General features: G+C 39.5%; 1 protein-coding gene across 2 annotated transcripts in view; it reads right to left on the bottom strand.

Annotated features, from left to right (window-relative positions):
* pibf1 (progesterone immunomodulatory binding factor 1) overlaps positions 1-27,222 on the bottom strand; it is a 45,063-nt gene continuing 17,841 nt past the window's right edge. For both annotated transcript variants that reach the window (XM_053477719.1, XM_053477720.1), the window contains exons 11-18: positions 17,944-18,109; positions 17,097-17,247; positions 15,526-15,616; positions 15,322-15,424; positions 9,761-9,891; positions 4,473-4,557; positions 1,796-1,960; positions 1-191 (exon numbers count right to left, since the gene is read on the bottom strand). In XM_053477719.1, coding sequence (XP_053333694.1) covers positions 138-191; positions 1,796-1,960; positions 4,473-4,557; positions 9,761-9,891; positions 15,322-15,424; positions 15,526-15,616; positions 17,097-17,247; positions 17,944-18,109 — 946 coding nt within the window. In that variant the 3' untranslated portion in view covers positions 1-137. The remainder of the gene's footprint in view (positions 192-1,795; positions 1,961-4,472; positions 4,558-9,760; positions 9,892-15,321; positions 15,425-15,525; positions 15,617-17,096; positions 17,248-17,943; positions 18,110-27,222) is intronic.

The raw sequence follows: 27,222 nt of genomic DNA, 5'->3' as shown, positions 1-27,222 counted from the left end.
TGTAAGGAGAAAAAGTATTCTTTTTAATTTAAAAAGCAGTTTTTATCGTACAAAACACACTATACACAAAGTGACTTCCTGCATCCATAAATAAAACCTGTACGTTGCGTTTCTCTGGTAAAACAAGTCTCCGCAGGTCACTTGGACTTCGCCTTGAACTTTCTGTGCCACTCAGGAACGTCTTTATTGGTCTGTAAAAAGACAGAAAACAAGCTATTTTGGGCTTTTCCTTTGATCTTTGCTATGCATTAAGGTTTCATGCAAGATACGAAACCCCGGCTTGCCGTAAGCAAACAACCTCAGGTGCGTTTCAGGGTTTACTAGAAGGTCCATAGTGTTTACAAGGATCACATACTTTTTAATGTAAAGTGTGTAACTTCACCACAAATTATTGGCCAGATTCAATATAAGCTTTGTATTGGAGGTGAAAGATCAGGCCTTTCAAGCCCCAAGTATTGATGATATAAAATAATAATAATTATAATTTAATTGTAGCAGATCTCAGTATTAGGCAAATACAACTTCAGAAAATACTGTTTTCTCTATGCAATTATTCATTTAACAAAAATTAAGCAAAAAAAAACATGGAGGCAATACTAAGTACCCTCTTACCGTTTCCACAGGATTTAAGAGGAGGATACACTGCGGCCGGGTGATGTTAATCACTAGCCCTTGACTTATTAATCATCACCAGCTGCACAGACCTTTATAAATGTAGAGGTTTCACAGTTTCCAAGTCATTCAGGTGTACATTACTCTGGAAAGGTTTATTAAACGATTTCCAAACTATTTCTCCAGCTTTACAGTGAGAACGATTATTCACAAGTGGAAACCATTTAAGACAGTTGCTCCCAGGAGTGCACTTCCCAACACATTCACCCCAACGGTGTGCATCAAGAGGTACATCTCAGACCCTACAGGCCCCTCAAAGCATGTTAAATGTTGAAGTAAAATTAGAGAGAAAAAAAATTGACTGAACAAGTATGGTTTGTTCGGAGGGGAAGCCCTTGGATACGCCAATGAGGATCCGAACACGTCCTATGGACAAATGAGACGAAAATGGAGTTGTTTGGCCCTTAATGCCCGAACACCTTATACCCACTGTGAATGATGATTTGGGCTTGTTTTGCAGCCACAGGACCAGGAACCTTGCAGTCGTTGAGTCGACCATGAACAGCTCTGTATACCAGAAGCATCTGTTCAACGGCTAAAGCTTGGACAAAAATTGGGTCATGCAACAGGACGATGACCTGAAGCACACCGGTACATCTAAAACAGAATGGCTAAAAAAAAAAAATGAAGGTTTTGGAAATGCTTAAGTCTAGACCTCAAGTCAAATAATTGAAATGCTGACATTTACATAAGTAAGTGTGAAAAACCTCAAATGAACTAACTTGAACAATGTAAAGAAGAATTCCTTCACAATGATGTGAGAGACTGATAATGTCATACAAGGAAAATATTACATCATGTTATTGCTGCTACAGGCGGATCTACAAGCTATTGATCCATGAGGGTACTACATTATTTTTTTTTTAATAAATAATGTCTTGGTAAAATAAATTCTATGTTGTATTTGTCTAATACTGAGACATGCCACATAAAATCAGATGATTTTATTTAAAAAATAAAATTAGAAGAAGAAGAGGGGATACTAACTACTGGACATGACTGTATATTGTATATTTAGAGATATTCATTTCTCTAGGACATACAGTTTGTCAGAAAGCCATGTTGTGCTCACGCCTTTATTACTGTTTGTTTTGGTAATTATAAAGAGCTCGTCTGTACTCACAAACACGGTGGGTTTGGGTCGGAGCTGGTTCTGATCACCACCTGCTGTCCTGCCGAGTTCTCTGGGCCGCTGTTGCGCTCCTGGACCGCTGCTGAGCTCCGGTTCTGGCTCTCGGTTGTGCCGTGAGCGCATGCTGACTAGCACCTGTTTCATGGCAGAGAGCTCCTACGGGGAAGACACGGCCAATCAGAGGACAGTCAAATCCTAAGAGCAGCAGAACTAATCTCTGCTTTCAGTTGAGAAAGATTTAGGAAATTACAATGATGCTGCATTAACCTTTAGAACGTGTGTATCTTAGAAGTATGTAGTTAACTGATAATTATACGTCTATATTGTAGCTGTCACTTCGCCATCTCTACTGCTGCATTGTAGATTTGATTCAGATTTGAAATCCCTACAACTAAAACGGCGTCACAGGAACTTACTCAAGGGAATATGATTTCTGCAAGTGATGCAAAATGCGCTCAGGATAATTGATGGGTATGTGTTTTACGATGTACGGCGAGTCTTAGTGTGACGATCACGTGTACAGCGCGCATACCTTCCCCGCTTTGAACTTTATTACTACCGGTCGTTGTCGTAACGTATCTGAAAGCTAATCCTGCGGCAGGAACTCAAATATTCATCTAAATCCTCCGAGACGTGCTTATAGACATCAAACTGTTGTTTCAAAACAAAAGCCACTGCCTTCTGGAGTGACCAGAAAAGAATTTATCACCCTAACTACAAAAAAAAACAAAAAAAACATTCAGATTAGGGTTTAAAATGTCATTTATATTCTTCTGAGGATGAAAATTGAGAACGTCATCGAAATATTGATTTTTATTTTTGGTACTTTCGGCCACCAAGGCATGTCTGCTTTCTTACAGTAGAATTTTTATTTACTCTAGGCACAAAAAAAAAAAACACAATTTGTGTTCAGTTTTTAAACTGTCTAACATCCTGTTTAATAATCATAACTGCATTATCTTTATAGTCCAAAAGTTTTTATTCTTAACTTTTCACATTTTAATTTGTCTAATATTTATTCATGGATTTATTATACTATAATTTTAACAAACCTTAACCTTAAAATGCCTTTAACAGACTTCCGGTCTATCCAGAAAATAAATCACTTTCATTTAGGCTTTCTGTGACTTGTGCTGAGAAATATTCCACTTAGTTCTTCTTTCTATCACGGTCACGTCCTGTCCTTGCATCAATCAAAAGACACCTGAGAATAGGATCGACTCGATGTTGTGACACGTTTCAAGTGTAACGCTTCCAAACCACATGGAAATCAGAGCTGGAACAAGTCTCGCTCTCTCCGTTTTTGTTTTAAAGTTGCCAAAACGTCCATCATATTCACTCACTCACAAATCACATATTAAAACGTATATAAAAAGTGACACTGATGAGATCTTGCGTAAAATGCAAACACAAACCGGTTTAAAAAAAAAAAAAGTACACACAAAAAGTACAAGATATAGTACACAGTGGTGGCTGATTTCTGCTTTTTACAAGGCTTATCCGCGCTGGAACATCCAGCACCCTTTGGTGATGAATATAGACGTGCCTGGTTGTGTGCATGTCAGGGGTCATTTAATATTTCTATTTATCACTCAGCCACCATATGCGCTGGCATGTTATAGTGCTGTGCGGGGCGAGCAGCTGTCCACGAGGACTGCGTGCTTTATGCCAACATGCCACTGGAAGTTGTGCACTCTGCAAAGGCTGCGCCAGCAGCGGCGGCGGCCGCGCTGGTGGGAGGGGAATGTTTGGTTGAAAATAGCTCCGAATTTTACAAATGTGTTATGAGCTTCTTCCTTAGGCATGGAGTCGGTGCAAGTGGCGAGGAATGAAAAAACGAGGACGGGATTCTTTTAAACGTATTTTTCATTTAATTATCATTATAATTAACATTGTTTTTGTTAGTAGTGTTCTTGCCTCAGCTTGAGTCCTGGATTCGCATGCGACGATTAGATCCGAATCAGAGCGATCACACGGCATTAAAATTCATGACAACCAGTTAAGCGGCGAGACAGGAATTTCCAGTTGCCATCTGCACACAAAACAAATTGAAATAAATAAAGGGAATTCTTCTCCGGTCATTTGCGTGCAGATAATGGCAGCATTAAGACATTCCTGTAAAGACAAGTGCTGTTGGGTGAACTGCTCAGTGACATACCGAGACCTGGCACTGGGAAGAATGCTGTCTATGCATTAACCAGAGCAATTAAGCACCGGTGTGACGTTGAGAAAGAGAGGGACTTGTTCGAGCAGAGGCCAGGAGTCGCTAGCGTGTGACTAGCGTTTTTGCATGTTGTCTGCACAACAAAGAGAAAACACCCGGAGGCAACTGTGTACACTGTGTGTTCGTATGAGTGCGAGTGTGACTGATCAGGCAGCAAGTTCCACCGAAACACTCCAGGCACTTCCAATAGCAACATTTCATAAGTCTTTTGTTCTACTTATCTGCACCATATCTAACACACACACACCTGGTGGCAAAATTTCACAAGGCTTCTCTTCTCTTTTTACTAGATTCACTGTGACCAGCATCACCCGAGCTGAACCTTAAACAGATCTTTAATTTAACCCAGATCGGAGTTACTGGATTACACGCAGACACCTCCGCGGGTGACGCAACGCAACCAGCCCTTAGGCGCATTCTCCTATGTGCCGAGTCAGCTGTTACCTCTCTGTGTCTCAGGAGCCGCTCCAGGTCGGCAGCCATGTTGTTCTTCACATGCAGCAGAGATGCCCTTTCTTTCTTCAGTGCACTGTGGGAGGAAAAAAATAATTATTGGTGTTCAATGGGTGTACAGTATGTAGGAAATATCGATTTATAAGCCAATTCAGCCTAAAAATCAGGAAATGTAAAAACAATAAAATAATAAATAATGTTTTATGATGCATTTTTAATCCTGCACCATTTCTTGCATCACCTTCATGTTTGGTGCAAGAAAGTTACCTGGTTCCAGCACTATTCAGTATTTTTTAGTATTTAGTAGTAATAGAAATTAAAAATAATAACAGCTATAAAATTATTTTTATCTGTGGTTTTAATTTCTCTTGTTTTTTTTTTTTGCTGCATAACCACCAATCGAATCAGCCCCATACAGGTGCAGGTGTGTAGAACGTGCCCAATCCTTCTCTTTTAGCACACCAGAAGTATTAACCCTTTCATAGGGCACTCGTTGAAATATTTTGAAATTCAAAATTATTTTTTTTTCCCTCTCCTAGATTTTGTTTACTTTTGTGTACATTATCCATTGATGCCATTTTTTGTTGCAAATCAAGGTCTGTGAAGTTACCATTATAGTTTCTCACCCATCTAGGCTAATAATTAAAAAATAATAATAAATAAAAAGTGTATATAAATATTTATACAGCTCAGAGGGTTAGGGCACTGGGTTAATGATCAGATTGGCGGTTCGAGTCCCAGCTCCACTAGGTTGCAATTGTTGGGCTCCTTGAGCAAGGCCCTTAACCCCATCTGCTCCAGGGGCGCCGTATCATGGCTGATCCCGTGCTATGATCCAAACTATGCTGGTTAAGAAAAAAATTCACTGCGCAGTAATGTGTATATAACAAATAAAGACTTCGTTTAACTGAATTAAATGTGATTTTCAGTAAGTGCAAAAATAAAATAAATGCTCATTTTCTACAAATGTGTTTTTCTCTTGAGGGACTAATACTTGTACTTTTAAGCGATGATTAAGGGTTAAGCTTACTCTGAAACAGATTTTCAGTCAACTCCCTGCTGCTTTACATACCTGGAATAAGCCCTAAGATAACTGAACCTGGCTTAACAAGCCTACTGTACTGTAGCATCTGATGAAAAAAAAAGCTAAATACATTAACAGAGATAAAACAACCGGTTCCAATTTAAACAATGCTTTATTTTTTTTTAATTTTGAAATGTAGAGTGTTTCTGGTGTAAAGCATTCCTAACATCGACTCCATAACCCTTTTCCATGACACATCACATCTGCAAAGGGAGAAGGATGAATCAGGAACTCACCCAACCTGCTCCTCAAACAGATAGACAACGAAGCTTATCATTTAAATTAAGTAAAAACTAGAGACAAAAGGACTTCAGTCATAAAGTATATTTACATTAAACATTATTTGACTGTGACCAGACCTAACTGTTATCTCTCCTCTTCTGCTCTTTCTCTTCCCTCTCTCCCCCTCTCTCTGTCGAGCTACACATGTCGTTCCTGAGCTGCCAGTGATCCAGACTCCCTCTGCCCTACGGACCTGTCTGACCCATCCTGGTGCCCCGCTTCTGGTTGGTGATCTCGTCACTTGGATGCCCCGTGTGTCTCTTTGGGATGCGTCTCGTGTTTGGGGATTCGGGGTTCTGGCCTCGACTGGTGTTGGCAACTGTTTCTCTGGGGACTTGACACTCCGATAGTTCAGGACTGGAACTTCATACAACTCTAACTGAGTTTTCAATAACTACCTGGACTCCATATTACCATCAATTAACATCAACTGTTATGCTGAACTGCCTGCCAACTAACACATAGTATGAATGCAGATCAATTCTTGCTCTCTGTTTCACCCAAATGAGGATGGGTTCCCTGTTGAGTCTGGTTCCTCTCAAGGTTTCTTCCTATTGCCATCTCAGGGAGTTTTTCCTTGCCACTGTCGCCCTCGGCTTGCTCACCAGGGACTATCTGACCATTTTGATTCATACACATTCAAACTCCATACAAACTTAAATAATTCTTTTGATTGTGTAAAGCTGCTTTGGAAAAATGCCAATTGTTAAAAGCGCTATACAAATAAAATTGAATTGAATTGAATAAAGCTGGAAATGAACCAATTAACTCATTTGCAACATGGTCTCCATCAGGAGCGATGCAGCAGTCGTGACACCGTCAAACCCAGCTTTCGAAACGTCTTTAAAAATCCCCTTTGTCACAGTTGGTGTTAAACTGCACTGCAGAATGTTTACCAAGACAACGCCACTGACGTGCATGAAGACATTTAAAGGAGGGGAAACCAGTGTTGAAGACAAATCACGCAGTGGAAAACAACAACTGCACCAAAGGGGGTTTTCAAAGAGGATCCGAGAGTTGGGTTCAACGATGGTGCAAATGTATTGCTTGTGATGAAGTTGAGCTGCAATGGCTGAGCTGCGTTATTGGAAAAATCCCCTTTTGGAACGCTCTTTGGCTTTTATGAAGTTTTTGGTTGCCACTAAATGGTGGCATTAAGCTGTTTTATAAACTAGCTGGGTTAGAGGTATTTATCAACATACACACAAAAGCATGAAGAAAATGCGCTATTTATTTTACTGTACATGCGCTCCTCAAGGGTTCCTCAAAATGTTCTTTGGATAATTCAGGATTCTCAGCTTCCTTAAGACAAAAATGTTGTTTTCAAAAGGGATCTTTACTAACCCTTTTGGAAGTGTGTGATCTACAGCACCACTGTTTAAAGGGTTTAAAGTAGGCAGTAAATATTAATTTATAAGCCCATTTAGCCTAAAAATATTGTTTTTTTTTATGAAACATTTTTAATCCTGCACCATTTCTTGAGTCACCTTCATGTTCATGTTTGGTGCAAGAAAGTTACCCGGATTCGGCACAAGTATTTAGTAATAATAGTTGTTATTAAAAATAATAACTATAAAATAATTTTTACCCATGGTTTAATTTTTCTTGTTTTTCTTGCTAAACAACCACTTATGTGAGCAGGACCTGTCTAATACTCTCTTTCAGACTAAATCATTAGTCAAAACATCAAGCGGACACGCCTCTCAGAGTGTACGGGCCTGTCAGGTGTGGCAGATGCATCTGTGAGTGCTTTTTAGTTTAGTTTAGTTTTTTTTATTCTTGATTTTAAGTTTTGGGGAGGGACAAACTGGTCCCTGGTTGGTAACAACAAGGTTGTGTTGAGATAAACATAGCTTTCTGTCAAGCCAGAAACAACCCTGTGGGACACTTTTTTTTTTTTTAATCCTCTAGCACGACATTAAAGAGAAACACAAATAAGTCCTGTTGAGTTTTGTGTGTATACCAGGAAAATGTAAGAACTTTCTAAGAAACACCCCTTGACTTATTTGTTGGCATAAAGAGCCAGGATTATCAGAAAAAATACAACTAAACATCTTACAGTAATTGACTGCTTTCCTGGAAGGACAGGCTAGGTATAAATCTTTTTCCTTAGAGGCACAAACACAATACTTAACACTCATGTGGAAGAGCCAAGTAAATAGCATGAAGCACTTATGAATACCTTTCCAGTGAAGAAGTCACCTGCATGTAAGGACATGACCTTAACCTAGGGTGGCAGTATGACAATACTGACAATCTGATGATCTGTGATTTCCTGGATATGTTGTTGATGCAATAAGATCTCAAAAGGATGCAAAGCATAAGCATCATGCTTTTAATCATTTAAAATACATGAAGTTTGAATATTTGTAAGCCTGTATGAGTGAAATTTTGTTATTTTTTTGCTCTTTCTTATGAGTGGTAAGGTTTTCAGCTTCATTACAGGAAGTTATTAGCCACTTTTCATGATAAGTTTAAGGCATCATCATGGCACGCAATGTTATAATCCACAATTTTTAACATCAGGCTATTGTATAAATCTAAATGAGTGCGTTATGCAAACAACCCAAAAGAACTAACTTATGGTTGAGTGGACACCACATATACTTTATCTCCTGCTATACTGAACTTCCAACCTCCTAATCAGTATGACTGAAGACCAATCCCCGCTTTCCGTTATCACCCAGATGAGTCTGGTTCCTCACAAGGTTTTTCCTATTGCCATCTCGGGGGGTATATCCCTCGCCACCATTGTCGGTTCGGCATGTTCACCAGGAACGGTCTGATCATTTTGATTGACACATGTTTCCTTGGACATTTTAAACTCATTTTCCTAATTTTCTTTTGATTCTGTAAAGCTGCTTTGTGACAATGACCACTGTTAAAAGCGCTATGAAAATAAAACTGAACTGAATTGAATCCGATAATTTACTTCATGGTCAATTGATCCCAATTAAGACTATAAAACCCATGGATGTTTGCGTGCGTTCTGCTTTTGAATGGGGGTACAGATTGCTGTTACAGATTGTTGTTTGCTTTTGAATGGGTGTAACAGAGATCACACATCCTTGATGAGACTGATGAATGGCTGCCGAGCCGTTTCAGGTTGCCATGAGTACTCATTATGAAATTCACTATCCAGTTCAACTCCTATTTAAAAAAAAAAAAAAGGGTATGCCATTAATCAATGTGCCATTGAACCACTTCTTTTTTTTTTTGTCCCTCGGCTGTTCAAAGCATCACACATCTTTTGCAAATTGCTGCCTTTTTGATTTACCCCTAACACCAATGCACATGCTCCAGAAGATCACTTTTACTTTTTAATTTTTTTTTTTAACTTGCTTATTGAATCAACTTAATCAATACACTGACTGCTGTAGTACTTCTTTTTCTTTGCATTACTACCTTTTCCCTGCCCTTATAAGGTGTTTAGGAGGCGGTACCTAAGCTAATTACATGCAAATCCTAGGCAGCTTTCAATTAAAATCACGTTCAAGTGGAATTCACGATTCAGCTGACCTGGGTAAGTGCGTGTTTGGATGGTTAACGTTGGCTTCTTTTGTTTTCTTAACAGACAATTAAGAAAAAAAAATTTGGAAGAAATTTAAAGAGAATGTTGCTGCATGAGGCCCATTGTATCACAAAAAGTGAAAACATACGAAATAACTTATAATCACAAAACGTACCTCTTTAAACGAGTTAAACTTACTCATCTGCAGCAATGGCTTATTGTTGTTAATATTTAGCCGGATTTTTATACACTATCTGTGTCTGTATCTGCAACGGCACTATCTGTCTGAGTGTCTACAGCGACACTATCTGCATGTGCTCTGAGGCTAAATGTTCTTTCTACAACAAATGAGGGCATGCTGCGTCATCCACTCAAATCTGGGCTACCGCTCTGAATGCGCACCTCACTTCCTGTTCCGTCTGAGAGAGGCGCTCTTTTAGTGACTGGATCTGCGTGTCCCGCTGTTGAACAGTCTCGATGAGGTAACTGTATGGCTGCTGAGTCTGCTGGAGAAGCTGATTGGCTGTCTGCAGCTGAAACAGAAAACAGACACGAATATTAGATTAAAGGTGAGATTGAAAGAAAGTAAAAGAAAGAAAGAAAGAAAGAGACATTAAAGCATGCAGATACACGTCAAGAGAGTATATATATATATATATATATATATATATATATATATATTTATTTATTTTTTTTTATTTTTTTTTTTTACAAATAAACTGTTTCCAGAGGTTACACAGAATAGTGTCAAAAACAAAACTCGACCACACTGGGTTGAGATGACCTAAAAGCTACAATAACTTCAAAAATAACTCAACCTTTACAAGCTTTAAGGTGGACAAAAAAGCATCTCCAAAACTTCAGAGAGAAACCTATTGAGAACTTGACAGGTTACTGAGTTTCTCAAAAAAAAAAAAAAAAGTTAATGGTTAAAAAAAAAAAAAAAAGTTCTTAAATAATAATACGCACTTCATGCAAGATGATTTTCTGTAAGCGGCACAAAATCATCCTATTTATCCCATTTATCTTATCACAAATCTTATCTCAAAACATTTAATCAGAACAGAACAGGAGCCTCAAGAAATAGAAGCTGAAATATGAGACAAATTACATTAGATCTCCAAAGTACGGGTGCCTCTAAACTGAGCGCTCCATTTCCACTGAAGAACAGATAACAAAAGAGGCCTTTAATTAAAGGCACGACGGCCGAGAAAGGAGGCTCGCAGCATTCGTTCCTTCTCATCGCTTTCGATAACTGTCCCCTTTGAAATCACCCAGAAATCATTTCAAGTAAGGGCCCCTGATACATGAAAGATGACAATAGCAACGGTGTGATTAGGTGTGAGAAGTGCAAACGCAACAGATCTATAGGGAAATATTTTGAGCATGTAGGTCTTTCTCTTTTTAAACACGCCAATCCATATGTGTCGATAATCAGACGTACACTGGCGGCCTTGAAGGAAAAAACTAGCTATCTAAAAGCGAAGTTGGGAGGAAAAAACAAGGTCTGTGGCATTATACTCTAATGCAGGGAACACTGTGAACTCTATCACACACAACGCTGTAGGACAGAGAGGAACAAGTACGGGCTTTTACGACTCTTCGGCAGGGCATGAAGCCACGAAGAAGAACGACTGCCAGTGATACAGTGGATCAAAGCGCTTCGGATTCCTCAACAAGTATCAGCGATAGAGTCTCTTTACTGCTCATGGGAACAAATGAAATGCTCGAAGCACCAAAAGACGTCGGTTGCGCGCGCAGGCTCTGTTATTGCGTTCGTATGCCACAGACTCTTAGGTCATCCTGATACTGATCTGCTGTTATAAAACGCCGTGTCATGTGACTGTTTTCAGCATGAGTTATGTTTTAATCTCAAGCAAAAATCTTTAAGTTTATGGTGGTTCATGCTTCATAGTGTGTCGTGAAATTTCCTTCAGGATCAATAAAGTCTGTCTGTCTGTCTGTGTGTAATACATTTAAGTGTAAGGAAAAAAAAGCAAAAAATGGATGAAAGAAAGAAAGAAAGAAACCAAGCAGGATGGACATGAGGGAGGTAAGGGCGATGGAGGATAAGAGACCAAGGAGAAAGGAGGTGAGGAAAATGAGACAAGTAAGGAGTACAAAATGACAAATAGTTAAACAAGTTAGGGAAGAAAAGAATGATCGGCATTGTGCGTTTAAAGTACAGCAAAAAATAAATAAAAAAAAACAAGCAGAATTTTTTTTAAGCTTTAAGGTATTTATTTTTATATTCTAAATTAGTTTATTTTAATTTAGCTTAATTATATATATATATATATATATATATTTTTTTTTTTTTTTTTTTTTAATTCATTGATTCAACCTGTAAAACAGATTGCTCAATTTCTTTAAAAAAAAGATATTTGAAATACTAAGGACTTATTATGACTTCCTGCAGATAACATCTGGCTTTCACAAACATGATGTAATTCTGGAGCAAAATGTCAAGCTGTGAAGGCTTTGCTCGATCAAGTAGCTGAGGAAACATTGTTGCTAAGCACACTTCACGATCAAGCCTTCGGAATAGTTATTACATAATAAAATATAAAACGGGTGTCCTAGCAAGTTTATTTGCGATTCGCACAAAAAAAAAAAAATTAATCACGTTAAACTCATCACCGCAAACTTTGAGGTAATGAATGATCTAATTCGCCACCTGGATGGTATCTATTTTTTTTAACAAAAAATATGCATTTCCCTCTTTTTCTACGGCTCTAACAGTTGTAAAAATCTGAACAGCACTCCCTGCAGCACTGGTGCCCTCGTGTACACAGCTGGCCGAGAAGTACGTTGGGTTAGCTAGCAAGCAAGTTTTTTTTTTTTTTTTTTATCTTGTGTAGAGCGATTTTGTCTTTGTGCTTCACTCCAAGATCATTTTCCTATGATGTACCCCGAGGCTTTTTCTACTTGGGCAAGTATAATAATGCGAAAGTAAAAGAGAACGATACAACGCGTGCTGCTTTATGAACACATGAGTCATATTTTATTGAAAAGATGACACCGTACTAGGCAACTTGATCCGAAATCAAAATGTTTATGTACTAGTCTGATTGAGGGAATTACTCAACAAGCGGGAAAAAAAAAATGCACAAGATCACTGGAAACCTGCTGCAACATCTGTGACTCATTCCCAAGTTTCAAGAACTCTGGGGAGTTTCTGCATGGATTTAGCAAGTGGACACGTTTGTGGATTTGTCCATGTGCTGTGGGACAGCAGCAGAATGAAAGAGAACCTAGTTAAAAAAAAAAACTAAAAAAAAAAAAAACTGTGAGTGCATTCGGAAATATTCTGACCGTGATGTGATAACCTCAGAAATACTAATAACTTGGACCAGTGTCTGCAATCCGGGCTGTGTTCAGGGTTGGCAATTCGCCCTTAAATGTTCGACAAAACTATATTTTTGTTGAATGATAAGAACACCGGCTGTCAGTGGAAACGATGATGTGTAAATATCGGGACATTCTTTACCAGTGTAGATCAGAAACATGATCCCACTACTTGTGAATGACTGAAAAGAGGCAAGAATGAACATCTCTTCGGGTTATATCTGGAGTGATGGATGTGACATTAGAACAAACACACTTCCTGAGCTCTTGGGTTTTAATGAGTTTGGTGCCAAAAAAACCTTGCTGTGCTTTCCCCATTGCCTGTAGTTCGTCGAGTTTAGTTCAGTGATGAGAATAGTTTTCACAAACTATAGAGATTGCAAGAATAAAAACTAAAGAATAAAATAATAATAAAAAAATATATATAAAATAAATAAATAACTAAATAGTGCTGTCATGGTGCTCCTCTTTTTTCGATTGACAATTGCAGCTACCATAGCTAATCGTAGGCATTCGTTAGCGCGTGCATGTGGAAGACAGCAGATAGCCTGTGTGTTTTGCCATGGATTTTATGACCGTCTTATGCGAGTGATTTGAGCACATTTTCTTTAACCATGGTTATTTTCTTGGCCTTTGTCCATTTAAATCTGAGTCAACACATCTGTCACTGTTTCTGCACTTTTTGCGGTTTCTGCTGTCTTCTGTCAGTGTTTTTGCTCTTATTTCTAATTATTCCCCATTGAGGACTGAAATCCGATTCTGAACTGGAACTACATGCAATAGATGGGTTTTAAAGGGTGGTGGGTGGTTAGGTGGGATTAAGATTCTTGCTTAAGGAACCAACAGAAGTGAGACCCAGAATCACAGACTCAACTGCCTGAGCTCTCTTTTACAAACAACACCCATGACATTCCATTTCTGGGGTGCCAAACATTTTAGATATTGTATACAAAGTAGCTTTTTAATATTAAATACTTTCCATCATTAAAAAATGTGAAAACGGACTCTTTCGCCGAGGAAATCGGTCAAAGCAGGAACATGTTGATGATCCGAACAGCAGATCCGATGACACTGAACGCTGTTGTTTTCTGTAATCATGACACCACTCTTGCACTCATTCACGTCTCACTGTTAGTTTTATCCTCCAACTTTTTCCACACTATGTAGCCATTTATAATCTTACCGTCGGGTATCAAAAAAAGACTGGTTTCGGGGTTTAAGAGATTTCCATTGTCACGGCTTGTTTACTGAGGATCTAAAGCTACATCTGTTTTTTCTTTAAAGCTGCTTGGTGGGGATGTCTGATCCTAAACGCCTTTAGAAACAATGTTAAACTGAACTGCTGTTAAATACCGGTATGTGTATGACTGCTGTGTGTGTGTGTGGGAGGGTTAATGTGTGTAAGAGTGAGGGAGAGAGGTGTTTGTGTGTGTGTGAGACGTGTGGATGTGTCAGTCTGTGTGTGACGAGTTAATGTGTTTGTGTGTGTGTATGTGTGTGTGTGTGTGTGTGTGTGTGTGTGTGCGCGAGTTTGTGTGTTGTGTGTGTGAGACATGTGACTCATTAGTGTGTGTTTCTGTGTGCGGGCCTGTGAGACAGAGATGTGTGTTAAAATTTGTGATGTGTGATTTACATGAGTATGAGTGTGTTTGTGTATACGTGGGGTGTGTGTCTGTGTGAGTGTAAGAGTGTTAACAGTGTAATAAAAGTGTGTTTGTGAGTGTGTCGTGAGAGAGGTGTGTGTTTGTGTGCACGTGTGAGTGTTAACTTTTTTTGTAATGTGTGTGTTTGTATGTGTGTGTGATGTACAAATGCGTTTGTGTGTGTGTGCATGCATGTGTGTGTGTGTGTGAGATGTATTTGTGTGTGTGAGTGTTAGAATTTGTGATGTGTACATGTGTTCAATAGGCCGCAGATGCTGGAAGAAGAGCATCACACTATGCGCATCAAGGTGATGTCACTGAACGTGATGTCACTGAACGTGATGTCACTGAACGTGATGTCACTGAATATAATGCCACACAGAAAGTTATGAATCATTTTTCAATATAAGTTTAAGACATTATCACAGCTGACCCGTTTGAGATATTAAAAATCCCTCCGCAATTTTGTGTCCTCAATGTCTTTAGATCACATCGGCCCGGTTTCGTGACGATCGTGTAAATTCCCTAGGAGGAGTATACCAAAATCTATTGGGTGCGTTTTTTTATTGGGACGACCCAAAATAACCGGCCTCCTGTTGAGTTGAGCCCAGAACATGCAGTGCGAAAGTTGTTCAGCTTAATGAGCTCTAAATATGGACAGAGTTTTGTGTGCATACGTAAAAGTGTGTATAGGCTTTCCAGCAAAATCTTGTGTAGGGGCCTCTGGGGGCCCCGGGCCACGCGACTCTGCACCCTAATGGCAGAAGATTCCAACCTGGCTGCCAACTGTCATGAGTTTTTTAGTGGGAAAAAAAAAGTAATCCTTAGGGATACAAGAGGATCTGCGCACCATATAGTGCTTGGGCCCTAATAATAATAATAAGTGTTTATATTCGGATGTTGATTATTCTGGCATTAATCTCCGTACGGTGATGGATGAACCAAGAGTGTGAGTGTTTGACAGTGTGATACCTCTTCTGAGATCTGCCCCGCGTGGGTGGTGCTTCGCTCCAGGTCTCTCCTTAGCAAAGTATTTTGTTTCTCTAACTGAAGAACCCTTCTTGCCAGATGAACACTTCAACACACACATACAGAATAACTTCTTTAAACATCGCTCACCTTTAACAACAGTAGCCTAAATCTTAGTCGAGACACGTGACCTCCTCCCTGTCTCACCTTTGCTTCAGCCTCCTTTTTGCCGTGGTCGGGACGTTTGCTCCGTAGCCGTAGGAAAACAACACCCTCTCGGCTTCGTCCTCATTTTCCACTATAAAATACAGAAAAAATGCACCACGTGCGCGGTAACGTGTTTGGATGTCTCTCAGACCACACACTGTCAGGAGCAAAAGGGGAGAGGCTAACTACAGTACGCTTGTGAACTATTATCTCTCCTGCTTAGAATGTACAGAAGTTTTTTAAAACAAAGCAGAGCCAGAGTGATTTCATGAACTCTGAAACAAACGGCGCAGAAAGAAAAATGATGTGAATTCGTTTGTTATGTTGTAAAACTCGTGCTGAAATAACAATCCTTTTTTCCTCTACATAATATCTATCTACGTCTTGTGTCGTTTACCAAGCAATAAAAACTACTGCTCCGTTGCAAATCGATTGTTGATCTGGGCTCGGAAAAACCTGCAATCCTGTTTACTTCAAACTCTAGGGGACGTCTAGGGGCAGTTGATGAACTCTTGAGTTTTCTACAATGAACTCTTGAAACATCTGAAAAATAACATCTTAAACTGTACAAGTCTTACATTTAGAAAGGAATCTGTTTGATCAAAGAACAATATTTGAAACTGAATACAAAAAAATATTTGGGAACAACAATTAGCATAATCTGCATATCTTTGGACTGTGGGAGGAAACCAGAGCACCCAGAGGAAACCCACTCAGCACGAGGAAAGGCTCCAGGCCCCCCCGAACCTAAATACAGAAAAAAGCGGTATAGACAATGAGTAAGTACATTCCATGTAATTTATTGTGTTCATCCTTGTTACTTCGACTTTAAAATACAACAACATATTAACAAAGTTTTACAAAGTAGGATTTCATCTATTCTCTTTTCCTAATCAGAGAGATTGGAGCAGAAATTAACCTCTAACTGCTAACGACATTGTTAAATTAGGCTGGCCATTCAGATTTAAATCATAAGCGGAACAGGTCTGAAATGACTCATACATGTTCTCTGCTTCGACTCTCATTATTTGCTTTCCGAATAAATCAAACGCTTCCCTATATACAATGTGAATTTGTAGAAACTTCCTCTAAAGCGACGACCAGCAATGATTTTTACTCATACGTGCAAGAATAAAAACAGTCTATTTTTTTCCTGCACTAAGCCAAGCTGTTTAACCGCCCACTTACACGTTTAATAGACAGCTAAGAACTTTCTACCATTCTGAAAACACTGAAAGCTTGGGGCTTTCTCAGACACGGTTCTGACAAAGTGTGTACATCGTGCTTAAAGGAAAACACCCCGAAAACCTGTTAAATAAGCGATCGATGAGACAACAGGGTTCTGGGTTCCAGGCTCTGGATGCTGATCTGTTTAAGATGAAGAGATGTAAGAGCTGGACAGATCATAAAAAAAAAAGCGCTGCTGCATCTCTCTCTCTCTCTCTCTCTCAGAGTAGAGAGGATAGAAGTTAAGGCCTCAAAACTACACTTATTGTAAAAGATGCTTCTTTTAAACCTAGAGGACAGAAATCTGATATACGAGTCCAGACCAGTTGGTAAAGTTGTCTCACTTTCTGCCGCCTGCATGGTGATGTCGTCCAGCTCCCTCTCCAGCTTCTCGTAGGTCTCCAGCCTCACCTGCAGCTCGGCATTCTGGGATTGCAGCTCTATGATGCGTTTCTCCGATGACGACTGTAGTGCGTAGAACTCCTTGGTTAAAACCTGAGTAAGAAAGACGGTGATTGAGGCGGCTCTTCTGCGATTTAAACTTTTTTATGCTTCAATCGATTAAAGATTATGCCACCATAATTTACAATCTCTGACTGGGATCTAGTCAGAATTCTTACTCAGGAACTAGATTGCCTCAGCCTTTCATACAGGAATCCGAAAGTAGTTCAATTGACATGACTCAACTTCCAGATGACTGAGAATCTTTGTACAGGAATTTAACACGAGATGCACAGGATCTCTTACCTTAAAATATACTTGCACTTGTTTTAGCACAACTGGCTGAATCTACAGAGCAATGTCTGAGGAGATCAATGGCATTGCTGCTGACAAAAGACAAACACGGCGTCATCCATGTCTTTTTTTTTTTTTTACTCATTGCTTTGTAGTTCGAAAGGTCAAAATGATGTAATTTCAAGTTCTGACGTGAGTCAAAAGCAGCATTAGCATTTAAGCTCTTATAATTAGGTGATGGAGGGTCGGAGGATTTATTCGCTCTATACTCTATTGCACAATAAGAATGAGTTTTTTTGTTTTTTTTTACCTCGACTTGCATTGTACAAGTCTTAAAAAAACAAACAAAAAAAAAAACAGACAAAACACTTTTTTTATTTAAAGTTGAAAAAGAAAAGAATAGACAAAACAGAGATCTGATGGTAAGGCAGCATAAGGTGATGAAAGGACACCTGCCTCTAATTTCCTCTGCTGTTTCTCGCACTCTATCTGGCATAGGCCAAGGTTCCCGGCCGTTTCCTCCTGCACCATCTGAGCGCGTTCGGCTTCGAAAGCCTTCAGCTTCATCTGGTTCTGCAGCTCTGAGGCACGGCTGTCCGAACTGAGCTGCAGCTGCCTGAACCTTGTGCAAACACAAAATTGCGCATTTAAAATTGGTGTTATTTATGACAACAATACACACACACACATGCATGCACAGGGAGATCAGTTTACACTTCTTTGAAGGTGTCATTTATGTTTTCTTTCCCTTACTACAGCACACGCCCAGACATCTCTTCCAGCGTGGTGCCTGGGAACGCTTAGGCGCAAGCGGCGTAACAAAGACAAACGCAGCGGCTCACGCACTTGGTATGTGGAAGCCAAATTTGCATCGAAGACACAACTGAGGACTTTAAAAACAACTATGAGGAAGTGGTTTGACCGAGTTACTGAGAGTAACTATACAGGTTATATGCAAATACCGTAGCTTGTTAGTTAATCGCGCAGGCGGTGCGTTTTTTTAAGATAATTTTTTTTTAAACACACATTTCAACAAATCCTGGCATGTTCACGCAACCGCTTGCCCTTGGCAGGATATAATGGACTTGAATACTGTTGGTTGCAATAGATACCACTATAATAGCATAATCATTCTTATCGCCTTATTAAGGCGGTATCGAGGCAACATGTACACAAACAAACAAATTAGAGTTTTACTTTCTCATCTCATGCTGGTCACAAAACTCTCTCAAGCTCCAAATGACCTTTAACGACATGAGCTTCCCATTCTCAGATGACAGACTGATGACACGCCGTGACACTCGCAATCTAGTGTTTGGTTAACGTATGGGTGTGCGCGCTACATGAGTGACGGCAGACCCAGCTCATGCACTACATTGCCTTTCAGCTGGAGATCCAAGGCTTATCCGCGAGTCAATCTTTCTCATGAGAATACACAAAAGTTGCCTGTCGTGTGACTTTGTCAAAACCTTTGCCGGTTCTCGGAAAAAATAACGAGATTTGTGGAGGAACGAGTGTCACCATGAGTCATGTCATGTATGTGTTTAGGTTGCAAGTTTTACAACCATTCGAACATAACATTTCATTGACATGTTGATCTCAAAAGCAAACAAATGAATGATGGTCTGGGTTCAGGGTTCTGCTGCGTGTGAAAGGAGATGAAACTTCAATTTAAAGATGGCAGAGAGTTGGCTGTACGGACATCTAGAGGAAGTTCATTCCACCACCTAGGTGCCAGGACAGAAAGAGATCTAGATGCACATCATCTTTGATCTCTGAGAGATCAAAGATGTGAAACTAGTTGAGCAATGCTTGAGGATCGGAGGGAATGTGGTGCGGTGATTAGACCAGAGAAGTAACTGGGTGCCAGGACGTTTTTAGCTTTGCAGGCAAGCATCAGGATTTTAAACTTGATGCGGGCAGCTACAGGAAGGCAGTGCAGGGAGAGGAGAAGTGGGTGAACTTTGGAAGGTTGAAGATGAGGCGCGTGGCTGCATTCTGGATGAGCTGCAGAGGACGAATGGTGGACAGAGGTAGACCTGCCAGGAGCAAGTTGCAGTAGTCCTGTCTTAAAATGACAAGGGACTGAACAAGCACCTAAGTAGCCTGTGAAGAAAGAAATGAGAGAAATCTTCTCATGTTGTAAAGAAGAAATTGACAAGAGCGCAGGTTAGCAACTTGCAGGGAAAATGGCAGTTGATTGTCCAGAGTTACCCCAAGACTGCGGGCAGTTGCTGAAGGACTGATCTGATTGTTGTCCAGGGATATCACAAGGTCTTGAACGGGGGTTGGTTGAGCTGCATTGTTTTGATTTTTTAGTTTTGGTCTCTTGGTATCTTTTGTGCATGTTTCTGCCCTCAAGCTTCAGAACCTGGAGGTGCATGAAAGAATGAGAATGGAATAAAAGACATTTTTGGAAATCCACATTTAAAACTTATTTGTAGAGAGCGTAAGCAGCAGGGACAATAGGGATGGCTAAGGTGAGGTAAAGTTCTAATTTGTGTCGCTGTACTAACAAAAGTAAGACATCAGACGAGTATAATGCGGTGTTGTGAAGGAGTGTTTGACTTGGAGTCTCTTTTGGCAGAGAAAATGTCGTTTGACAACATGAGAGAAAAACTGCATCTATACATGTTTTTTTTTTTCAAAGAATGCATGAAAGTTTCTTAAGTCCCTATTGAGTAGGAAAAGGCTCATGGGCCATGGAAGAGTACACCCTTGAAAGGGTGCCAATCCATCTTAGGGCACACACATACTTAAACAATATGAGGAATTTGGAAAGGCTAAATTTGCAGGTCTCTCAATATTGTAGAGGAAACCCATGAAGCATGGGGAGAACAAGAAGACGACAAAGATGTCTGTAACCTGTGATACAGCAGAGCGTTATTAGCGGGCTCACTGAGGAAACTGAAACATACTAAATATTTAATAATGGTCTGAGTGACTTGCCAAAACACAAAAGATCAGACAAGTTGATTACCGGTGACAAACTAAATCACAAAAACATCTGCACTGTCATTATACTAATAATTCTTAAGTCACGTAGAATCTTCAGTCTATGTATACATAATCTATACGTATATCTTACTTTAAAGAATAACCACTCTGAAGCAATTAGCTCACACCTTTAAATCATCGTTTTAAACAAGTTTTCTCTGATCCATTACTTCGTTTTATATATACACAATACTTTAAGGATTAGAATCCATGAGTAATCCATAATTACTAGGTGTCCGTAATTACTACTAAGTGCGGCAACTGACATGTACACACAGACACGCACAAATATTTAGTTAGTAGCACAGCGTTCATTCTGAACAATATACAGAATGCAGCTCTACCTGTTGCAGCCTGGCTAAACTTTCCGCTCTGCACCTGAGATGGCACGAGGAGATGCTATCACATGAAAACACTTTAGATTGTCCTAAATTTAGCTAAAGGGCTTTAGAATGTCTTGCTTTAAGAATGGCGTTATCATTCATAGTTTTCACCTCAGGGTTTTCCTAGTCAATGTTGTTAGCAACTGAAACCTACATTGACATCAGTTACTATCTGAATGTATGCATGTGACATTTACTATAACCTAGTATGCAATTAAGTTGCATTTAACCGTAACAAGCTGTATAGATGTACGTGGAACAGAAATGTTATATACTGGATTCATGATTGGTCATGTGATCCTAACATCCTTGGAAAAGAGGGCATGCACAAGACCTATGACTACTAGATAATCACCTGATTCATAAACATGCTTTTACCTTTTTTTCTGCATTGTGCAACCAAACAGACTAGTTTCACTGTGACCAAGTTAACGAAAGCAAAATCTGACCTTAACTAAGGTCACCAATGAGCACAGTTATTTGATTGCACAATCTAGAAAATGCCATCGCAGGTATCATCTGATTTAAGTTCAGCACTTATCTGATCGTAGCTTTGTTTACTGAATACCATCCTGTCCTTATCTAACCCTAGATGCACACTGCTATAGATACAGTCCAAAACAATCAAAGAAAAAAAGCAATAAAGGAATCCTTCCCACCCCATCATGTAATGAATATGAGATGATTTATGAACTATGCTCATTAATGCAATTATCCAGTCAGCCAATCATGTCGAATGCATAAATTCATGCAAACAAACAAACAAACAAACAAACAAAAAAGATCGCTGTGACTTGGTATGGTCGGTGGAGCCAGACAGGCTGATTTAAAGTATTTCAAAACCTGCCGACCTCCTGGGAAAAATTAATCCAGTGAGTGTGTGTTGACGAGAAAGCTCAGAGAGAATGCCCAAAGTGTTTGAGTTGTAAGAAAGGCTTACAGCAACCTAAATAAATACTTTTACAACCGTGCTAAGCAGAAATGCATCTCAGAACACGCCACACAACGAACCCTGCCTACGTCTAAAGACCACATCAAGCTCGGACAAAAACAAGAATCTAAGGTTACAGTAGGCAGGGAAAATAGATGGATTTGTTCCTTTTTTTTTGTCACGGAGATCATATATTACCCCCACTTAGATACGTAAAAATCAGCCAAAGCTCTTCTTGATCTGTATTATAACCGTATACTTTACACTGCTACTGGAACATGACACGCGTGTTCTTATTAAAGTGTCCAGGGAGTATTCCTTGTGCAAGTCTAATTTCTATAAATCCTAACAAAATATTTTGACTATTCTGCAAATATGAAGACAGACAGGCTAAGAATTTTCTCACCATTCAGTCAGGAATTGAAATTTTGGCCCGTCTGTCTTTTAAACTTTTCCCACGTTTCAAAACCATCAGTCAGAGTGACCATTACACAACTTGACCACAATGCAACCTACATTTCACTTTTCCCCTCATTTCCCTTGTCAAAACAAAGCGAGAGTGGCACGACTTGTCGCCCGCAAAGGGAGCCCTGAGGCATTTATGGGGTTGAGGACAACAGCGGGGAAAGAGACATGTGTCACTTGCCTCCCCCATTTTTACCACCCCCAGCCCCCCCATGCTCTCTGCCCAACTCCTGGGTGAATTTGAGCGATCCGTTCCCCATAGCCAAAAAAACGTGAGCTATGCCCAACAACTGTGCACCGAGGAGCCACTGGAATGCCAGACATGCGTCTGGAGTGCAGTGACACACTGCGAGCCTGTGACATGGGCAAATAAGGGCTCGACATTGCTAAAGAAAAGGCGGGGGAGGAAAGAACCAATGAGTGAGGATGAGGGGTAAACAAGTGTGTGCACACTCCCCCTACCGAAAATGACTAAATGGTAAAAGCCTATAGGATTAAGTGTTGAAAGATGTATGCATTTACACCACTTACACCTGCTGCCAAATGAATAAAATAAAAAATAAAAAACAAAACGGTGCAAGAAAAAAAAACTGTGGAAAGTTAAAGCTGTCAAACAAGGAAATGATAAATCAAAATTTTTACATTGCATGTTTTTCTGAAGCGTTTTGCAATTGCATTAAAACCACAGGAATTTATAAAGGTTGTATGTCACAGATTTCCTGCAAAATGCACTAAACAAATACATCAATCAAAGTGACGTGCCTGTAAACTTTCTTGTTCAACTAATTAATCTCATAATGCATGACTAAAGAAATTATTTACAATTTTAAAAAAAAAGCTTATAGGAATTCTATATATTCAGTCAGGCATTATTGTCAATCGTTACATTTAAATGAACTTGCTGTATAGGAATAAACAGCTAAGAAACATCGGTCCTAGATCAGAACCCTGACGTTTCTCATAATTTTAAAAAGTCAAGGCTTTAAAAGTAGAAAGATTCTTTTGGCATTTCATAAATCTGTTAGCAGGACAGGGTTACTTTAACTGCTATGCTTTAAATGTCTGGTTGATGGAACCTATGGGAACAAATTATAATCTGAATATAATTATGAAAAGTTAGGAACAAGAAACAGCAAGTGTAAAGGTAGGGATTATGTCATGTATGATGTCATGATTAAGCTTCCACCGGATTGGTGAAAATCTCCAATCTCAAGAATAGCTTTACTGTAGCTTACCATGGATTCTGTGACACTTACGGTGTCTGTAAATGTACAAGCTGAATGAAGCACCAGATTTTCAAAAGATATTCTCCACTGGCAATTATCCAGATGAGGCTGGTTTTCAAACGCTCGGATCTGGTAAGCGCCCTGTACCTGAATCATGCCTTGTGAAATAAATGAGCTTTCTTTTGTCCTTTCTTTGGTTATCATCATTTTAGAATTTATATAAACATATGACTAATGTTTAGTATTTACGGGTTTCTAAGGCTTTTACGAGTTTTAATTACTACACACCAGCTCATAGGAAACACAGCAAAAAGTAGACATTTGTTAAACATCTGGTGAAAAGTATTCACCTTCACTTATAAAGCTAGGTTTATCGTACCGTTCCTTAAGGTCATTGTTATTCAAGACATTACATTAAGACAAACGTTTGTGTGCGAGAGAGAATAACTGTTGCACTTCCTTAAGTTGTTAGGACATCTGCTTAACACAGACGCACCTACTGACTCAGCTTGGTTCAGTTTCTGCCTTATAAACCGTTGAAGCATGTACAACTGGCCAGTCAAGTCAGCAAACGCTCATAAGTAGAGCAACTCACCGTCCACCCTCCGCCTCCGCCTCCTGCTTTCAAAATTCGATCAAGTTCAGACACAGAACAATGACTCACTAATAGATGAAAATCCATACAAATATAGTAGAAAGTCAAACCGTCATCCACTTTCTACAGCGGTACAAAGTGGGATAAAGGTTATTAGGTAAAACGAAACTATAATCTGTTTATATGTTAATATGTTGAAAGCAAGCTACAAATAGAGGTAAAAAGATCTTGTAAATACAAAATTATTTACATAGTTATTCACACTGGTTCTGCATATCCATTGAGCTGATGGACAAACTGGCAAATCAATATCGTGTAAATAAACTGTACCTCTGCCTATATCAGTATTTTAATAAAACTAAAATAAAATAAAAGGTAGGCTTACACGGTAACAAAAGAAAGGGTTGTGTTCTGTGCATCAGTTGGGTGTACAGGCTTTAGACAAATAACCCCAAGCTATGGTGGAGTAAAGAAAATAAAACAAAAAAAAAATATGGTGACATGATAAATAATGTCGTGCCAAAAGTTGGTGAAAAGCTCGCCCTACAAAGCCTGAGAAAACATGAGAAGTGTCGGTGTGTGTCTGTCTGTCCTTTTAAGAACGCCGCTGTCAAAGATAATTATAGGTATTCATGTCCAACAGACAGGTCTTTCTCGCTTGACATTTTGGTTTCGTACCTCACCAGACGACAAAATAATGTAAGTAAGCGGGTTAATAAGGGAACTGTATGTACACCGATATATATTAAAAACCACTGTGAGGTGAAGCTAATGACATTGATTCATTAAAATAACACATGTAAAGGAGTGGTATATATTAGGCGAGCAAGCAAGTGGGACTTAGAATAGTCGTAGAATAAATCGTAATGTCTGGACGGCTGGGTCAGAGCATCTTCAAAACGTCAGATCTTGTGGGGTGTTCTCTGTATGCAGTGGTTAGAAGCTAATAAGTGGTGAACCGGTTAGTGAACAGGGGCAAGAGTACCCAAGGTTCAATCATGGATGTATGTCAGGAGTGAAAGCTAGCATCTCTGGCCTGATTCCAATGAAGAGCTAATGGGTCACAAATAAAAAGTTCATGCTGCCTGGATATAAAGGAATAAGAACACACAGTGCATTGCAGCTTGCTGCGTACAAGACTACATACAATAGCTGCAGACCAGTAAGAGTGCTCATACATCCATTCATTCATCTAGGAACTTCTATAGTCCAACTAGGGACTATGGAGGCCAATGTTGGCCATTGTATATTGTATTTATTCCCATTTTACGACCATGATAGGTCATCCAGTCAAAATTCACACATGCAGTAGCCCAATCTGTATGTCTTTGGACTGTACGAGGAAACAGGAGTACCAGGAGGAAACCCACCAAGCATGGGAAGAACATGCAAAGTCCATGCACAGAGACCTGAGGTCAGAAGGAAATCGAACCCACCTCAAGGAGGTACAAGGCGACTGCGCTACCCATTAAGCCATTGTGCCGTCCAGAGTGCCCATGCTGATTAAAACACCAAAGAAAACTTTAATTAGCATATAAGCATCAGAACTGGACCATGGAGCTTACATGGGCAAGAGGTGGCACAAACACGTATTATAGGAAGAAACAAGACAGAAAAGGTAATATGAACCTGGGAATTCATCCTGCTACTTCTATCAGCAGTCACATCATGCTCTGGGTAATGTTCTGCTGGGAAACCTTGGGGCCTGGGATTTATGTGGATGTTACTTTAAGACATACCACCCAATGAAACTATATTGCAGACGAAGGGTCTACACACAATCTACACAAGATTAAGCAGATGGTTTTAATTTTAAAACTGATCAGTGTATTTAATGCATCCTCAAGTCTTGTGGTAAAATTTGAGACCTATAAAAACCAAAGCCGAACAGTGATTTATACCATTTAAATACACCATACTTTAGGAACTTTAGGCACCATACAATCATTGCAGGAAAATGTCTTTGACAGGCTTTTGTTTTAAAGGATAATATACAGATTTAGCTAATTATTAAAGTTGGAAATACAGTCCGAATTTGTACAGCATGCAATTAAGATACATTCAAATGTGCCCAGTTTTTTTCCTTTAAATACACCACCACAGTGAATTTAAAAAGAAGCACTCAAGATAGGACTGAAGTGTAGACTTTCGGATTTAATTTTAGAAGTTTAATCAAAAAAAAAATATTTTTTGTGTAAAAAAAATATTTTGCTTTCGTCCCCACAATTGTGAATCCATTTTCACAAGGCCAAAGGAAACCAAAAGCAGTTCAATTAGGTTGAGGTCAGATGACTGAATTAGTTTTTAAAAACCTTCCATTTCTTTTGAAGCTCTTGGGGGGCTTTTATGGTATTTTTTGGGTTGTTATCCATTTGTGCTGTAAAGCACAGTTTTATCTGGTTTGCAGCAGAAGGTAGAGCTGTATGCACTTCAGATTTCATCCTGCAACTTCTATTAGCAGTCACATCATCATCATCATCCTTATCAAACATCAGTGACCCAGTTTCATTAGCAGCCATGTACAACCATGTCATGAAAATGCCTTTACCATGTTTGACAAATGATGTGGTACATTTTGGATCATAAGCCCTACCTGTCCTTCACCATATTCTTCTCTTTACATTATTTTGATACAAGTAAAATAATTGTTTTATCTGTCCAAAGAATCTTGCATCAGAATAGATACAATGCGTTATTACACCCATGTCATAACACTACCTCTACCAAGATGCGCTTCGGCTTATAAGTCCAGGCCGATTTTTAGATGTTTTCTAGGGCGCTTCCAGATTAAGGCTACTACTACCAGTTAAGGGGAGGCAAAGATTACAGGTTTTCTCCAAACCATGTGACACGACACTAGCCGACCTCATTTTCGGAGGACAGCGCTCTACGCTCCTTCCACTTGCATGAGCTTGCAGAGACGAGTGACTGGCTGTGAGAGCGCTAACTGACTCCCATTCCACCTTGCTGAGAGAGCTCGGCCAATCAGCTCTCACAAGGCCTCCAGCTGCATAAGGCTACATCATCACCCGGGAACTAGCGATCAAACTAGCAATCTCCAGATGATTGCACAAGCACTTGCGCCACTCACGGGCCCAGACAGTTCTGTTCTTAAATGGGTTTGCATTTTGAGGTAAA

Source organism: Clarias gariepinus, chromosome 18 (genome assembly GCF_024256425.1).
Source record: "Clarias gariepinus isolate MV-2021 ecotype Netherlands chromosome 18, CGAR_prim_01v2, whole genome shotgun sequence".
In the NCBI taxonomy this organism is placed as follows: Eukaryota; Metazoa; Chordata; class Actinopteri; order Siluriformes; family Clariidae; genus Clarias; species Clarias gariepinus.
Note: the sequence above shows the minus strand (reverse complement) of the source record. Positions and strands in the feature narration are given on the sequence as shown.